Source organism: Mobula hypostoma, chromosome 18 (assembly GCF_963921235.1).
Source record: "Mobula hypostoma chromosome 18, sMobHyp1.1, whole genome shotgun sequence".
Classification (NCBI taxonomy): Eukaryota; Metazoa; Chordata; class Chondrichthyes; order Myliobatiformes; family Myliobatidae; genus Mobula; species Mobula hypostoma.
In genome coordinates, this window is record NC_086114.1 from 41,061,665 (window position 1) to 41,080,984 (window position 19,320).

At 40.7% G+C, this 19,320-nt stretch overlaps 1 protein-coding gene across 2 annotated transcripts in view; it reads right to left on the minus strand.

Annotated features, from left to right (window-relative positions):
* LOC134358500 (serine/threonine-protein phosphatase 2B catalytic subunit beta isoform) overlaps window positions 1–19,320 on the minus strand; it is a 113,676-nt gene that overhangs the window by 54,727 nt on the left and 39,629 nt on the right. For both annotated transcript variants that reach the window (XM_063070787.1, XM_063070788.1), the window contains exon 2: window positions 3,066–3,266. In XM_063070787.1, the coding sequence (XP_062926857.1) occupies window positions 3,066–3,266 (201 nt within the window). The remainder of the gene's footprint in view (window positions 1–3,065; window positions 3,267–19,320) is intronic.

Genomic DNA, 19,320 nt, shown 5'->3' on the forward strand with positions numbered 1-19,320 from the left:
GTCCACTGTACCTCTTCCTAGAGATGCTGCCCGGCCTGTTGCGCTCACCAGCAACTTTTATGCCTGTTGCTTCGAATGTATCTGTCTTTTTTGTCCAAGTGAGTGACAGCCAGGTGGAGGGTGGTGGCGATGGCGTCGTGTGTTGAGCGGTTGGGACGATACGCAAACTGCAGGGGGTCCAGTGAGGGGGGCAGCAAGGTCTTTATGTGCCTCATGATGAGCCTCTCAAAACATTTCATGATGATGGATGTGAGAGCAGCAGGACGGTAGTCATTGAGGCAGGACATTGAAGACTTCTTTGGCACGGGGACAACGGTGGTGGCCTTGAAGCACGTTGGAATGGCGGCACTGCCCAGGGAGATGCTGAAGATGTCAGTGAGAACATCTGCCAGCTGGTCTGCACATTCTCTGAGCACTCTACCAGGAATATTTTCTGGTCCAGCAGCTTTCCGTGGGTTGACCCTGCATACAGTTTTCCTCACATCGGCCACGGTAAGACACAGCACCTGGTCACTGGGAGGAGGAGTGGTCTTCCTCACCACCACGTCATTTCCTGCCTCGAAACGAGCGTAGAAGTTGTTCCAACCCATCTGGGAGGGAGGCAGCACCAGCACAGGCAGGTGATGTTGTCCTGTAGTTGGTGATGTCCTGAATGCCCTTCCACATGTGCCACGTGTCACTGCTGTCCTGGAAGTGGCTGTGGATTCGCTGGGCGTGTGCATGCTTTGCCTCTCTGATGGCCCGGGAGAGATTGGCCCTCGCTGTTGTTAGGGCTGCCTTGTCGCCTGCTCTGAAGGTGGAGTCACGGGTCATCCATGGCTTCTGGTTAGAGCGTGTAGTGATGGTCTTGGACACAGTGACTTCATTGATGCACTTGCTGATGTAGCTAGTCACTGATGCCGTGTACTCCTCTAAGTTGGTAAAGTCGCCATCGGTTGCAGCCTCCCTGAACGTGTGCCAGTCAGTGTGCTCAAAGCAGTCTTGAAGAGTAGAGATAGCTCCTGCTGGCCAGGTTTTCACCTGCTTCAGAAATGGTCTGGAGCGTCTGACGAGCGGTCTGCATTAGCATAACAGAGATGTGGTCCGAGTAACCAAGGCGGGGGCAGGGCTCCGCCCAGTATGCGTCAGGGATGTTTGTATAAACAAGGTTCAACACGTTCTCCCCTCTCGTTGCAAAGTCCACATACTGATGGAATTTGGGGAGCACTGACTTGAGGTTCGTGTGGTTAAAATCTCCGGCGACAATAAACAGTCCATCAGGGTGTGCGTTCTGCAGTTCATTGATAGCCCCATACAGTTCACAGACTATAAGGACAGCGGTGAATTCCCATGGTAAATAAAATGGTCTGCATCTAACAGTCACAAACTGCACTAGCGATGAGCAGTAACCAGAGACCAGCACAGAGTTCTCGCACCATTCCGTGTTGATGTAAATACACCGTGATTTTTACCGCAGAGTTGCATCTCTGTCACCCCGAAACTAAGCGAGCCCGTCTAGCTGAATGGCGGCATCCAGAACTCTGTCGCTAAGCCACGTTTCCATGAAAACGAAAGCACAGCAGTCTCTGTACTCCCGCCGAGTAGTCCACTAGAGTCAGATGTAGTCCAATTTATTGTCCAGGGAGCGGAATGGACAGGAGAGCCGGCTGGCTAGGGTTTGTTTTTAGCCTAGCACGCACCCCTGCCCGCTTGCCGCACTTCCACTTCCTCGCACACCGCTTACAACGTCCCCACCCCCAGCCACTGGCATCAGGCGACACCGAGGACTGTAGGCTTGGTCTCCGAAGCAGGCCGAGATCGCATAGCTTCTCCAGCAGATCCTCGTGAAGGTTTGTTGTTGGGAAATTTCTGTACTGTAGCAATGTCTGGCGATGGTAGATATGAACACCGGTTGCTCTGTTGTTCATGTGCAAATTTTTAAAATTTCGCTTTAGTTTTTTTTTAAATTAATTAATTAAAGTAATACCAGGTCCGGAGAGGTCGCTGCTGCCACCTGCCGTGCCACCTCAAGAGATAATGCAACAAGACAATGATCCGAAAAGCAAGAATAAATCAACAACAGAGAGAAAAAAAATGTTCTGGAATGGCTAAGTCAAAGTCCTGACCTTAATTCTATACAAATGTGGAAGGACCTGAAGCAAGCAGTTCATGCAAAGAAGTCCACCAACATCCCAGAGTTGAAGCAGTTTTGTAAGGAGGAATGGCATAAAACTCCTCCAAGCCGATGTGCAGGACTGATCAACAGTTACCAGAAACATGAGTTAAGTTATTGCAATACAAGGTCACACCAGTTACTGAAAGCAAAGGTTTACATATTTTTCAACAAATACATGTAACAGCAGATCATTTTTCTCAATAAATAAATGAACATGTATAATGTTTTTTGTGTTATTTATTTAATTGGGTTCTCTTTATCTAGTTTTAGGGCACATGAAGATCTAATCACACTTTCGGTCATATTTATGCAGAAATAGAGAAAATTCTACAGGATTCACAAACTTTCCAGCACCACTATATGTAAAATATGGACCTAACTCACTTTTGCAACCTCAGTGAAACGTTCATGACTCTTTCAGAGGCTGACTGATCTGCACAATATTTACAGTAACTTGTGTTTTTTTCCTGAAATCTGAATATACATAGCTTATCTTCCTAACAATCTTTGGTAGCACTTACAAAGACCTAAAAAGCTAGTGCTGAAGGATGAATTGGGAAAACATTACTACGTGACCAAACTTGGAATCTATGTTTGACAGTTCAGCTCAACTACATTCACTTCAGACATCATTTGAACAGCAAGATTGATTTTCTTCTGCCAAATACCTGATAAAGAACAGTATAAAATGACCAGATATAAAAGGTGTCAAATTCCACAGTTCCATTTCTAAACCTGACAAGAACAGCAAACATAAACACACAGAGCTGAGCACATAAAAATGGATCAGTCATTCCAACTGAGTTTGCATCAGGTTTCTAATGAGATGAAAGGAAGAGGAGAACAGAAATATGACACTTCAACCAGTGAGAGATTATTCTAGTGTCAAGTATGGCTCTCAATGCCTTACCTGTTATTGGTGCTTCAACTTCAATCATTGTCTTTTCTCTCCTCAGAATTGCAGCTCCCTCATTAATAATTCTAAGTGCAATTTCTTCATCCACACGACCTTCTTTAATTAAATGATTTTTCAAAACGTCCACCTTGGGTTTGCCATCAACATTGAAGATCTCCTCAAATGTCAAATGATTGGTTGGTGGAAAGGGGACAGCTGCAAGAAAAGAGATACAGATAATACAATAAGGTGTTATTTCTTATGTACGAATGCAGCAGATAACAATTAACATCACTGCCAGACTGTATTGATCTGAAAATCAGAATCAATTCCAAAGGATTGTACAAGCTGTCCCCAAGTTACAAACACCTGACTTAAGAACACTCCAACACATGCACAAGCTCCTGTGATATTACTGAATTCAAAAATACGTTGTATGAATATACATATTCATATGAATATTCATTACTCTGAATGACATAATTAGTTTCCTCTCTCGCTACTTCTAGTTAGAGTTCTAATCAGTATTGTGCATTTTTGATGCAATTCATTATTCTACTATGGAGGTACAATCACCATAAGTGATTTTCCAACTTAAAAACTGTCTGTAAAAACTGAACCCCTTCATTGCCCAGCACAGTGTCAACATCACAGAAGTTGACAGTACATGAGAGAGAATGGAGTGGAAAATAAAATGAGCACACATTTAAAAGAACTGTGAATGGCAGCTCCACTGATTGACACTGTGATTCTTCTTTTCCTCATTCTTCCTCCCTGTGTTGTCATCACACACAGTTTTGGCATAACAGATCAAGAAGCTTTTCTATATGGCCTTGTGTCACAAGGATTATAAATTCCAGGCTTAATCTATAGCACTACACTGGTCCGAATTCTACAATAGGGTATTACAGCTGACAATAGGGTTGCAATGCCCTAAAATGGTTGAATTAATTTCAACTCTCAACATTCAGGTCAATAAATGGGTGAGGTACTGTAAAGCCTGTAACACCTTTGGAATAACTAGCAGAAGCAACATGATCATCAGGATCAATATCACTTGAGGACTTAACAGGACGAAGTTAGTAGAAAAAAGATTTATAAAACTTTCAATGAGCTGCAAATATGCAAAATGCATTAATTTGATCATAATATTCATTTGCACACTTCCAGATACACCAAAGGTGTTGGATACCTCCAGTGATTCGAAAAAACTTTCAAAATGTGAAGATTAATTATAAAAATACCTTCAAACCAGAATTACTAAATTGACTCATATTGAAGTCTCCACTATTTCACAGAAAATATGATTTTATAAAATGATTATCACCAGCTTGTCTATGCTCACTTGAGTCAGACATATATTCAGCTCTAATGCTAGGCCAGTACTTAGTGAACACTACATTCTCAGATATGCTATCCTTCAAGAGTTTGAATCCCAGTCTAGAATTCGTAATACATCTCAAGCTATCATGCAAAGGGATACATGGAACTCTCCTGCTAGAGACACAAGAAAGACTGCAGATGCAGTCTTTGGAGGACCTCAGAACTCAGAAAAATGGAGGAACTCAGAAGGTCAGGCACATTGCTCTAGTTCAAGATCCTTCATCTTCCCTGGAAGAAAGAGGTGAGACAGCCAGTGTAAAAGGATGGGCAGAGGGTGTAGAGTAAGAACTGGTGGGTGATAGGTGAACACAGGTCACATACAGCTACGTAAGGATAAACTCTCCTGGTGACTAGCCAACATTTCTCCCTTAACCAACCCAACCAAAAATAATTGGTCATTTAACCTATTTGCTATTTATGGGACCTTGCATTGCACAGCTGCACTTTGCATTTGGCTAGAGAGTGAAAATGATTCTGATAAAACAGAATTTATTTAGTATGATGCATCTTGGGGCAGAGCAACAACAAGATAATGTACAAAGCTAAATTCCTCTTTATAGACATGACAAAATAAATTCTCAATCTTCTTTACCATTGTTAATTTGTAAACTTGTGACCTCACCTCACTCACCTGAGAAAAGGATTTTGGCATCTCAGATTCACTATTTTCAAAAAGCAATATGATTTATAATAACTACAAAAGTGCCTGCCTACAATCTGCCACTAAGATAGTCAACTTCCCAGTGGTTAAAGAGTTCCTCCCAGAGATACAATGAAGATCTCAGCCATGAGGAGGCACAATGGATGCGATCTGGAGAGCAGAACAAAAACAAGAGAAATGCAGTATTATATGTGGTCTTCTTAGCTTCCATTAGCAGTCAGGAATTATGGGGGACCTTCATTAAACTGGCTGGTTGACAAGTCTTCATCATCCTAACTACTACGAGGTACAAACCATGACATTCAACAACAGATCAATGACACAGATTGCAATGCAGATTGGAGTGAACCAAGGCTGTATCATCCTTCCTATCTACCTGTCAATCTTTATGCTGTAGTACCTCCATTTTAGCCCCTAAAGTGTCCTGGTGAGTTGGGACTAATTAATAAAACTTGGGAGAATACAAGGCATCCTCAGATGAAAGGCCAGGACCAAAATCACAACTACCTTGATGACCAAGTTAAAGTACACAGATGAATGCTTTCTACATCAGAATTACCTCCATGACCAAGCTAAAGTACATAGATGAATGCTCTCTAGGTGCACACTTGGTGGAAGCAACATACTAAATAACATTCAATACCCGTATTTAAATGTAAAGGGTTGCTCTCATGTTTAACATCCGTAAGAGATTAGATGGAATGAGAATGTTTTCCTTGGAGCAAAGGAGGCCGAGGTAAGGTTATAAAATCAAGAAGAGCATAAATAAAATGTATCGTCTTTTTCCGTGGGTAGGGGAGTCAAAATCCAGAACGCATAGAATTTAGGTGAAAGGAGAAACATGTAAAGAGAGACAGACTTTTCCACACAGGTAGCAGTTGGTATATAGAACACACTACCAGAGTAAGTGATAAAAGCAGGCACAATTACAACAAGACATTTACACAGGTACGTGGATAGGAAAGGCTTAGAGGAATGTGGGCAGATGCTGGCAAATGGACTAGGTTGGGAAGATATGGACAAGTTGGGCTGCAGGACCAATTTCCGGGATATATGCATATTTCTCATTGCTGCCATCATGGATGAGGTACAGGAGCCTCAGGATCCACACCACCAAGTTCAAGAACAGCTATTACCCCTCAAACCAGTGGGGGATAACTTCATTCATCCTCACGCACCCCAACACTGAACTGTTCCCACAACCTTTAGAACCAATATTCATTGCTTATTTATTATTATTTTCTTCTTTTTCTCTTTGCATATACTGTGCATACCCACAAGGAAATGAATCTCAGAGTTATATATGCTGCCATATATATACTTTAATAATAAATTTACTTTGGACTTTGTATGACTCTATAATTCTAAGACCAACATCCTTCACCAATCTGATAGTCATTAGGGAAATTCACTGTACACATGTGAAAGCTTTGGCAAAGAACTACTGGAAAGGATAGGCAATTCAATATCAGCAGCCTCTGATCACGGGCTCCAGATGGGAAGCCACATCATGCAAATGCCTCAAATCAGACTCATAATTCAATATTTTGTTCAATAGTTCAATAATTTGTTTGGATATACAGATGACCCCCACTTTTCGAACGTTTGTTTTACGAAACCTCACTGTTACGAAAGACCTACATTAGTTACCTGTTTTCGCTAACAGAAGGTACTTTCACAGATACGAAAAAAGCAGCGCGCGCCCCGAGCAGCCGCTCCTCCCTCAGATTCGGAACGGCATTCTGGCCGGCATTGGTTAAACACGTACCTGTGAGCATCCGTTAGCAAGATGAGTTCTAAGGTATCAGAAAACCCTAAAAGAGCTCGTAAGGGTGTTACACTTAGCGTAAAACTAGACATAATTAAGCCTTTCGATCGTGGTGAACGAAGTAAGGACAAAGTGAGTTTGGCTTGCAGAAGTTGACGAAGGTGATGTTGAAGAGGTTTTGGCATCCCATGACCAAGAACTGATAGATGAAGAGGTGATGCAATTGGAAGAGGAAAGGATAACAATCGAAACTGAATGCAGTAGCCAACGGACTGAAAGTGAAGTCGTCCAGGAACTGAACGTGAAGCAACTGCTGAGATTTTTGCTGCAATGATAAAGTATGACTTCAATTTGAAAGGGTATGTCAGTTTAGAGCATATTTGCAAGATGGTTTGAGTGCTTACAAAGAACTGTATGATAGAAAAATGCGCGAGGCTAAGCAGTCAAGCAAGCCTTCCACATCAGCCACAGCAGACAACGAACCTCGACCTTCGAAATCGAGGCAGGCAAACATACAAGAAGATGACCTGCCTGCCCTGATGGAAACAGATGACACTCCAGTGTCCCACCACCACAAACCCCGGGCCGCGGACCAATACATTGTCACAGAGAATGCAGCGGTAGTTAGAATGCACCTAGCGCATCTTTAAGAAAAAATGTCGAAATAAACAAGCTAATTATTAGGTGCCGCCCAGCACGTAAATGTCAGCCCAGATCACAGGCAATTGCCAATTGCGTCGCCTCTGATCTGGGCCGACATTTACGTGCCGGGCGGCACCTAATTAATTAGCTTGTTTGTTTTCTTAAAGATGCACTGGGTACATCCCGGCTACCCCTGGATGCTTCGCGGATTGGTATCGGTCAGTGGCCCGGAGGGTGGGGGCCATTGCACCACCCCAACCTCCAATGACTCAGCCTAACACACCATCATCGGTGTGCTCAGCGCCGTCCCAATTCTGGTGAGTGATACTACACTGTACATACATTACTTCTACTTTATATTGGTTGTGTACTTTTACGTGTTATTTGGTATGATTTGGCAGCTTCATAGCCTAAAGGTTACTGGAGAGTGCCTGCGCCATGTTTTTGCGGAGAGCGCTTGCGTGAGATTTTTGCTATGGAGAACAGTGCAGCAATGATTGTGGAAAAGTATTTCTACTTTATATAGGCTGTGTATCATCATATCATTTCTGCTTTTACTATATGTTACTGTTATTTTAGGTTTTATGTGTTATTTGGCATGATTTGGTAGGTTATTTTTGGGTCTGCGAACGCTCACAAATTTCTCTGATATAAATTAATGGTAATTGCTTCTTTGCTTTACGACATTCCGGCTTACGAACCGTTTCATTGGAACGCTCTACCTTCGGATGGCGGGGGAAACCTGTATATTGGACTTCAGCAAAAAATACAGATTTTTGTGCATCTATGGTTTTCTTTTTGATGGTAATGGGACCTCTTGAATTTCAAGTCACACAACAGTATGATGGGGCATTTTGGGTTTTAGACTGACTTAATGAAAGAACATTACATCTGCTAAATGATACAGCATTCAAATTATTGGCTCTATGAAATGTTGTAATGAAATTTCTTTTCATTTCAAACCTTTCATATCTAAAAATGTCCAACATTTCTGTAGCAAAGGTCATACAAGACACTGACCACAAGGAAAGCAGGAAGGGATGTCCTTACTGGGAAACCCTGCTACTGTGTTAAATCAATCTCAACTTATGGAAATGGGACCATCACAGCCAAAAATATATACAGTATCACTCAAATACCAAATCCAATGACATTACTTTTGAGTGACACAACTAAGAACTATCACAGACATTTGGTGTTAGGTGATCAGATGTCAGCAGGGAAGAACAATATTCTTTGAAGGAAAACTTGACAACAACTTTAAACAAAAAAAAATGAACGATTAGATAATACGAATCAGTCAGGAATATAGTTAACTTGGACAACAGCACAGACAGCCCAAGAGTGTGCTGAATATAGCTGATCGCAGCAGCGCATCACTGCTATTTGAGAAGATCGACATTTAGCAGTGGATTACTGTGGAATTTTCTCATGCAAAAACAAAATCAGTTGGGGGTTTCCTAATCTTACGCGTTCATTTTTATTTCAGTTTTGCCTCCTTTAAAAGGTACTAGTATCTGTTTTGATTTACATGGTTCTAGACACTCATGTTCTTAAATAATTATGTTGAGGTCTGTGCCCAGTGTACCCAGTGTCTCATAAGGCAACGTCTCAGTAGCACAAACTCCCACAAATTTGTTGTATGTTGTAGGTGCAATTTGTGCCTGAATGTTTATGGTTTGTAAACACGACCCATTGTAAGCACGAGTTTCCTACCAATCAGAAAACACTCTGTAAATAAAGGAATGGGAAGGGGGCAGTTTGGGGCATAGTGTAAAAAGAATGGTTCATTACTCAATAGATGATTTTTAATCTTCGTATAGACTGGATTAATCAAATTGAAAATGGTAGTCACAAAAATGATTTCTTAGGATATATTCAGGATAATTTATGTGAACAATTTGCTATGAAGCTAATCAGATAATAGACTATTTTGGATCAGATAATGTGTTACAAATAGGTTACTGAATGATCCCACAGAAATAAAGTACTGTGCAAAATTCTTAAGCAGATATATATAACTAGGGTGCCTAAGACTTTTGCTTAGTACTATATTTGTCAACATGGAAAGGGGAGCAAGTTTGTAAACCTGGCAGGAGCGAAGGAAGTTGGGAATGGCGAGGGTGGAGTGCCACGGGCGGGGTGTCGACGGGTGGCAGAGAATGAATGTAAGGGGTGGGGAGATGGCGGGGTGCAAACACACCCAGCCCTGAGACACCAGGCAAGGTAATCTGATTGCAAACAATTGGTTTATTGATTATTACGGAATGTCTTTCTGGTGCTTCCCGCTCCCTCCCTTCTCACTTCCCCTTTTGCCAACCATCATTCTCCTTTCCCTGCCTCTTTTCCACTCTCAGACCACAACTGAGACCCATATCGGAATTAGGTTTATCATCACTCACGTATATCATGAAATTTGTTTTTTTGCAGCAGTACAATGCAATAACCAGCTGGCAGTGTATCGGCACCAGCACCAGAATTCAAGGCAAATCTGGCCAGTTCCTTACGCACTTTCCACCCGTGCAGGGTTGAACAAAGAAATGGCAGATGGAATACAGTGTTGGGAAGTGCATGGTCATGCACTTTAGTAGATGAAATGAAAGGGTTAACCATTTTCTAAATGGAGAGAAATTACTAAAACCTGAGGCGCAAAGGGACTTGGGAGTCCTTGTGCAGGATTCCCTAAAGCTTAATTTGCAGGTTGAGGGAGGAAGGCAAATACAATATTAGCATTCATTTCAAGAGGACTAGAATATAAAAACAAGGATGTAATGTTGAAACTTTATAAAGCACCTGTGAGGCCTCACTTAGCGCATTGTGAGCAGGTTTACACTCCTTAGAAAGAATGCGTTGAAACTGGAGAGGGTTCAAAGAAGGCCCACGAAAATGATTCCAGAATTGAATGGCTTGTTATATGAAGAGTGTGTGATGGCTCTAGGCCAGTATTCACTGGAATTCAGAAGAATGAGGAGTGACCTCATTGAAACCTTTCAAATGTTGAAAGGCCTTCATAGAGTGGATGAGGAGAGGATGTTTCCTCTGATCTTATCTAAGATGGCCTTAGAATAGAGGGGTGCCCTGTTAGAACGGAGATGAGGAAGAATTTCTTTAGCCAGGGAGTGGTGAATCTGTGGAATTCTTTGCTACAGGCAGCTATGGAGGCTAAGTCTTAGTATATTTGAGACAAAGGTTGATAGACGCTTTATTGATCAGGGCATGAAGGGATACAGGGAGAAGGCAGGAGATTGAAGCTGAGAGGAAAATTAGATCAGCCATGATGAAATTGTGGAGCAGACTCGAGGGGCTGAATGGCCTGATTCTGCTCCTACATCTTATGGCCTTATGGTGTTAAGTAGAAGAATATAACATAAAAAGCAGCAAAAGTTATCAGCATGCCAGAAGATTGGGATAAGTTCAGAATCCATAAACAGAGGACTGAATATAATCAAGGAGAAAATTAAGGACAAATGAGTCATAAGTATAAAAACTAATGAAAGAGCTTAAGTGAAATGCAAAGAGAGGACAAGCACAGGCCTCTTGGAGATTGTATAGAAATTAAATGGCCATCATTTATCAATCTTTATGGTAGATAGTCCTACAAGCATGAAATTAACCAAACAAAAATAGATTTTAGTTACCCTTAGCATCCCTAAAGAATAAGTATTAAGTGAAGTGATGGGGTTGAAGACTAGCAAATTCCCTAGATCTGATGACTTGTAGCTGATAATTCTAAAAGAAGTGGTCACCATAATAGTGGATGCGTCAGTTTTTCATTTTCCAGACATCTTTAGAGGATGTACAGAAGCACCGGAAAACTGCCAATATGATAACTGTGCTCAAAAAGAATGAGGACCAAAGAGCACATAATGATAACCTGGTTAGTGTAATCTCTTATTTTTGTAATATCACCTGTAAAGTTGTGCTGGAACATGAGATGCAGGAGCCAACTTAAATGGCATTCTGGGCTGCAGCTGAGGAAAATGTTCCACCTGACTTTCCCTTCTAGAAGTTATGATGGGGGTACAACAGTAGTCGTGGTCAAATTATTGGAGGACGTGGAAATGGTTCATAGAAAGGGTAGGGGTTGATGAGGGCCCAAGGAAGTAAGTGAGCAAACTACTTGCACTGTATATATCCCAGGCCTGTGTTGTATTAGTAAGGCCACGATTTCCAGGCACTGTTCAAAAATGGGTATCCCAGTGCAAGTAATCCAAATTCCCTACCTGTGCCTCAAAATGAATAACGTACAGGGAATGATGCAAATAAAACTTGGAATAACACATAGAGATTGCACAGGTGAAAGACATCAGGATGTGCTAACTTTTCCATGTGATTCAGAAATGTCATTATTACATTTCATTGTGAGAGAGAAAATTTTCAATTTGCAACTGCGTACTGCTGAAACTAAACAGCACTACACAACTGAATTCCCCAGTAACTGGGTATAAAAACTACGACCCAAGTAATTCCTGACTTAATCGCTTAAGGATATGAGAGAAAAGGACTTACACTAAACATCTGGAACACCAAACCCCCACCAACCTACCCCAATCGTACAAAACCACTCTCAGAAAATAAAGATCCATGGTAAGACATTGGGAAACACAGACAATTACCATTATTTTGGGTGCCACCTTTCACAGTAAGCGGGTATTGATGTAATTACCAACATCTTTAGCCATCTAGGTACTTGAAGATCAAGACTTAAACCAGCTATTATATTTGTGATCTATCAACCTCTTTAAATAACTTGATCATTGTCAATAACATCCTCCATAATGCGTACATGCAGTAAAGGAGTTGCCAATGTGGTTCACTGATTGGATTCCACGTTCTAAAAGTCCTCTATTCTCAATTTTTCATAAACTTCCATGTCCCTAATGAATACTGATCATCACCACTACTCCCATTTTTGTGGGACACTATGATTAGACGTATGAATTCCCATCAATAATTACTAGCTAGATTGATGAAAGCTGCAGTGTTTGTGGTCAAGTTTCTACATTTACATAGAGTTTGATCTTAGCTGATTCTGAAATGCCAATGTTTTTAAATTTGATATTGCATTTCATGGTATTCCCTGATAAGTGGAAAAGCACAATAAATGTCATCACTCTAATGCTCAAACGTTTATCTTCAAACCCAGTTACAAAACATTCAATGTTTGTCAATACCTTCGTAATTCCTAACTTGTTGACATAGTGAAATCACATCATTTTCACTGCCAGCTGTTTCTGGCATCTCCAAGCCTGAATACTTGAAACTGCGCTGAGCAAAACAGTTCTGAGTTGGCTTACTGTTTATTTCTCACCAACTATCAGTGACAAAATTCACTGCTTTTTGAATACAATCACATGCCACTGACACTATTTAAAAACTTGATCACTCTAAGCACAGTGTAGTTTCTAATGGCCACATAAGTGCCCGTGACTGACGCTAGTTAGAAACTGTTTGGCAACAGTGCCTGCATCAATTAAGCAGCTTGGTGACCCAAATAAACAAAGGGAATCCCAGCTATTTTCTTGATTTGGTTTTGTTCTTTCAAGAGTTGTCCCAAATAAATAGCTGCCCCGATTAACCAATGGCTCATTTAATGGAAATCCATTGTATATTAGGAAACCTGAAGGTCATGACTGCCCATCTTGATGATAAGGTCACAGGAAGCAACTGAAGTGCTGGAGTGATATTGCTGAGTGCTGTGTTTCTGCCTAACATGCTGGTGACAGGGAAGATGGATTGGTGCCAAAGGATTGAGGATGGGTTGGGGTGAATGTCAGCTTGCAAAACAACTTCACTCCTGAATGTTGTTACATTGCACCTGTGGGCAAACCAAGTTCCCTAAAGTGTCCACAAATAATACTGAGAGTTAAGGAATCAATAGATAATTGACAGCTGCTACTCTCATGGCATTGATTGCAAAGTTACAATCTTAGATTTCAATGAAATTGACAGCTTGCAGAAATTATCACAAGTGACGTGCACATTATTACATGTTACTGCAATGGTACTTTGTTTGGGGGTGGAATATAAAAGGTGTTGTTACATTGACAGCACCACACACAAAATGCTAGGGGAATTCAGCAGGCCAGCAGCGTCTATGGAAAAGAGTACAGTTGATGTTTCGGGCCAAGACCCTTCAACAGGACACTGACAGTATACAGTTGGCTGACACTCTTGCCAACGATGACACATTGCAAAATGGAGCCAAACACTGCACGTCCAGTAGTTTCCAGGACCTGACTTTTCCTGAATCCTCAGCATGTTCAGTGGTAGCAAAAATAGCAGGGCTCTTTTAGACCAACCTAGAGAGATCAGATCACTCGTAAAAATATAACCAGACAGCAATGTTTTGATGGGAAGATTGCTTCTTCGAGGCCTTTCCAGTAATCCAGTACCATCAAAGTAGCTAAAAGAGGACTAAAGTAAAAAAAAGAGAGAAGGTGGCATTGGACAAAAAAAAAAATCACTTCATATAAAACAGATGCCTGGGAACTCTAGTACAGATCAACAATCTTCGGGTTATGTTTATAATATAAAGTATGAGCACTGATTTGACCAAAGTTTCAACATAAGTGTTACATGCTTGGAATGATCATTCCAGTGGGTTTTAATCCTGGAATATGGCCTGACGTCAAGAGGTGTAAGCATGTGTTAATAATCAACTCCAACAACTTACATAATCTTTTTGGTTTAAAACATAACCTAGATCCATGAACAAACAATAAATATATTATTCTCTAAAAACTTGGACAATTATTCTGACAAATATTATAGAACAAGCAGAAAATGCACAAATGTCCCTCCCAGAGACTTGAGGTCTTTCAATGACTCACATTTTATGACAGGAAAAACACAAGGGCAAATCATTAGACTTGATCTACTATTTAGTCAGATTACCCATACTCACTTCTTCTGTATACAGACAGTTTCAGAGCCAATGAGTGGCCTCTTAGTATCAAGCCTTCGCATTACCTCTTGAGGACCAACCCTGGAATGCCTTTCAGCGTTCGATAGAATTTTTCTAAAGTTTGCCATTTACAAAATTTAAAATCTATTCATCAAGGTTCAAATATTAATACAATAAAGTTTTGAAATTAAAAAGCAAAATTAAAGTCAAATTAAAACACTAACAATTTCTATTTTTATACCACAGTATCCCAGCAGAGCTTTGCAGATTCAGCTTTATCTCTCTCTGATGGCTCAGAGAACTATACTACCTCAGACACCTTGTAAAATTTATATTACTAAAAGTTCATAGGTTAGCAGTTCAATTCCAATTGCATGATGCATGCTCTTGATTAACTTGTATTGATGGCAGTGAGAGAGCAGTAAGAACACAACAATCTACAAAATCAGGTTGTAGTTCAATGCCAAGCATGAGAATTGCTGTGCTCATTGTTGCAGTGCTGTTACAGGTGAAAATCCTTTATGGTTTTTATTCTGAGCCCAGAGAATGAAAATGGTAGCGAACACTTGAACGGCTCTATAGATGTCCAGAGAAATAATTTCTTTGACATCTGTGTGAAACTTCGATAAGTGCTTGAAATCTCAAATAAAAACAGGAAGTGTTCAACATGGCAGATAGCATCTGTGGAAAAAAGTTCATGTTTCAGATCAAAAATGTTTCATCAGAGAAGTCCTCAGCTTGAAGGTTAGCTGTTTCTCTTTCCACAGATGCTGCCTGGCCTGCTGAACTTTTCCAACATTTTCTGATTTTTTTTAAAGATATGGGCAGTTTTAATTTAATGATGCGTCATTTTTAAATGAATATATAGATAGTCGTGTTTTTACTGCTCTCACACTACTTTCAATATAAATTAATCAAGAGCACTCATCATGCAACTATGTGGTAGAAGTGTTTAATTTTCTAACAGTCAAGAATGCATATCTGCAGGATATAAAATTAAGCAGCAATAACAAGAATCAACATATCAATTATCCTTCTTGGTTACTTCAGAACATAGGAACATGAGCACACGGGGGGGGCGGGGAGGGGGGGGCGGAGACCAGGTATCTTTCCATACTGTTATAATCCCAAATCGATATTTAGTTGTTTCCCCAGTTATCTATGGAGGGAGAGTTTCAAATGGTAAACTCACAGCTAGCATCTAATTTGAATATCACTGCATTAAATCGCAAAACTCGCTCCATTCTTATTCTGATTTATTCTTTCTCATTATCGGCCAATATTTAAAAATGATTACAAGATGTAACCTAACCTGTTCAAGTCAGCCACCTGTCGTGAATGTGAGCAAAATTCTAAAGACACTTGCTCTACCTCAAAACATCACAATACTTTTTCTATCAACTGCTCTTAGTGTTAGTTTCTGTCTCAAACAGACCCCAAACGTGGCCCATAATTTGAATTAGTTCTTAATCACTTTGTACCTAAGGTATCTTGTTCTTTACCCTCTTGTTATCTCCTATTCACAATATGTTTCATTAAATAATTACCTCAATTTACCTACAGCTTCAACTTAACACTTTTCAGTTTTGATTCTAACATGCTCCAAAACACATGACCTGCTTACAAAAGATAAGTAATTAGCATCATGGAGGAAAAAAATGCAATAGCTTAATAACAATGCATTTTCTGAAAAAATAAGTAACATCTAATTTCAGCAATTAATATGGCGATGAAGATCTGAACAATGGCAGTTCTCAGTAAAATTAAATATACAATAATCTCATACTGATGCCGTATTGAGCTAACAATATTTAGATCCAGTTTTACAAGTTCCTAAGACTCCTCAGTGTTTTCTACGTATGTCTTTCATTAGATTCATGTATTACACCCAGAGCTCTGAACATTATAACATATTAATATGCAAGAGAAATGAACTTTACTGATTTATCACAACTCTCTTTATACTACTTTCTAAACTTTAAGTAGACGGTGGTCATGGGAGGGCTCAAATACTTTTGCCAAGAATGCTATCAACTGAGTTACATTGGATGCTTATCACCGTCTGCTCACAAAATCCACGATTCAGTGGTTGAGTTTCAGTCACCCACTGAATATGCTTGCACTTGGAGGCCAAGCACCAAGTCATCACTGACTTAGCCACTGAAGGATACAAAAAAAGGAGGCTTATACTTAACATCTACACCATAAAAGTCCTCTCCCAACCTACCTGCACAAAACCACTCTCAGAAAACAAAAGGCCATGGCAAGATACTGGAAAACACATACCACTTCCCATATTTTAAGAAGCACCTTAAGTAAACATAGATGAAATTCAATTTTATGGGCAGGTTTGCAGAGCAATTAAGAGATTGGCGGGTATGGCGTTATGGCATTACGGACTCATGGCTGAAAGACAACTCCAGTTGGGAGCTTAATATCCAAGGACACACAATCTATCAAAAGGACAGGCAGTTAGGCAAAAGAGAAGGAGGAATGGCTCTGCTGGTAAAGAATGAAATTGAATTGTTAGAAAGAGGTGATGTAGGACTGGAAGATGTAGAATCCTTCTGAGTAGAGTTAAAAAACTGCAAGGGTGAGAACAAACAAGAGAAAATCTGCAGATGCTGGAAATCCAAGCAACACACATAAAAAGCTGGAAGAACTCCGCAGGCCTGGCAGCATACATGGAAAAGAGTACAGTCAACATTTTGGGACCTGTCAGGAGGAAGGGTCTCAGTGCGAATCTTCAACTGTACTCCTTTCCATAGAGGCTGCCTGGCCTGCTGAGTTCATCCAGCATTTTGCATGTGTTCCAAGGGTAAGAAGACCCTTATGGAATTTAGTTACAGCTCTCCAAAAAGCAGCCAGGATGCAGGAGATTAAAAAAAACATGTCATAAGGCAATGTTACAATAGTCATGGGGGATTATAATATACAGAGCTGGATCCCCAGAGAATTTGTGTAATGCCTCCAAGGTGCCATTCTGGAGCAGCCTGAGGTTGAGCCATATATGAAGGCACATAATAGAACAAAAATTAGTGGGCAATTGATTGGGAAAATCTTTAAAAATCAACAGAATGCAACTAAAAAAACCATAAGGGGGAAAAAGATTAAATATGGAGGTAAGCTAGCCAATAAAAATCAAAAGTGATACCAAAAGCTTTTTCACATACATAAAGAGGAAAAGAGAATAGAGATTGGACTGCTGGAAAATTATTCAGGAGAGATAATAATAGGGGACAAGGAATTGGCAGACGAACTGAATAAGTGTTTTGCAAAAGTCTTCACTGTAGAAGACACTAGCAGTACGCGGTAAGTTTGAGTGTCAAGGGGCAGAAGTGAGTGCAGTTGCTGTACTAAGGTGATGGTGCTTTGGAAGCTGAAAGTTCCAAAGATAGATACTGTAAGTCACTGGACCTCATGGACTACACCCCAGGGTTAGAAAGAGGTAGCTGAGGAGATTGTGGAGGTACTAGTAATGATCTTTCAAGAATTAATAGAGTCCGGCATGGTTCTGGAGGACTGGAAAATTGCAAATGTCACTTCACACTTCAAAAAAGGGAGAGGCAGAAGATGGGAAAGTATAGGCCAGTTACCCTGATGTCAGTGGTTGGGAAGATGTTGGAGTCCATTATTAAGGATGTGGGTTCAGGGTACTTGGAAGCACATGATAAAATGAGCCAAAGTCCGAATTTCCTGAAGGGAAAATTTTGCCTGATAAATCTGTTGGAATTCTTTGAAGAAATAGCAAGCAGGATAGACAAAGGAGAATCAGTGGATGTTATGTACTTGGATTTTCAGAAGGCCTTTAACAAGGTGCTGCACCAGAAGCTGATAAACAAGACGAGAGGACAGGGTGTTACAGGAAAGATACTAGCATGGATAGAGCATTAGCTGATTGCAAGAGGCAAGAGTGGAAGTAAAGGGGTCCTTTACGGAGTGGCTGATGGTGGTTAGTGGTGCTCCACAGTGGTCTGTTTTGGGACCATTCTTTTTACGTTGTATATCAACAATTTAGATGATAAAAATGATGGCTTTGTGGCCAAGTTTGTGGGCGATACAAAGATAGGTGGAGTACATAGTGTTGAGGAAGCAGAAAGGCTACAGAAGAGGCTTCAACAGATTAGGAGAATGGGCAAAGAGGTGGCAGTTGGAACACAGTGTTGGGAAATGTACGGTGATGCACTTTGGTAGAAGGAATAAAATCACATAGGCTAGTTTCTGAATGGGAAGAAAATTCAAAAATCCGAAGTGCATATTGAGTCCTTGTGCAGGATTCCCTAAAGGTTAATTTGCAGGTTAAATCGGTCGTGAGGAGGCAGATGCAATGTTCGCATTCTTTTCAAGAGGACTAGAATACAAAATCAAGTTTGAAATCCTGTAGATTTTAAGGTGCTGGTGAGGCCTCACTTGGAGTACTGTGAGCAGTTTTGGGCCCCTTATTGAAGAAAGGATGTGCTGACATTGGAGAGGGTTCAGAGGAGGTTCACAAAAATGATTCCAGGAATTAACTGGTCATCACATAGGTAGCAATTGAAGACTCTGGGCCTGAACTCACTGGAATTTAGAAGAATGAAGGGCGATCTCATTGAAACCTATTGAATATTGAAAAGCCTAGATAGAGTGGATGTGAAGAGGTTTTCTCCATTGGCGGAGAAGTCTAGAACCAGAGGGCACAGCCTCAAAATAGAGGGATGTCCATTTAGAACAGAGGTGAGGAAGAAATTCCTTAGACAGAGGCTGGTGAATCTGTGGAGATTGGTACCACAGGCAGCTGCACAGGCCAGGTCACTGGGGGCATTTAAGGCAGAGGTTAATAGGTTCTTGTTTAGCCAGGGGGTGAAAGGTTATGGGGAGAAGGCAGGAGAATGGAGTTAAAGAGGGAAATGGATCAGCCATGATGAAGTAA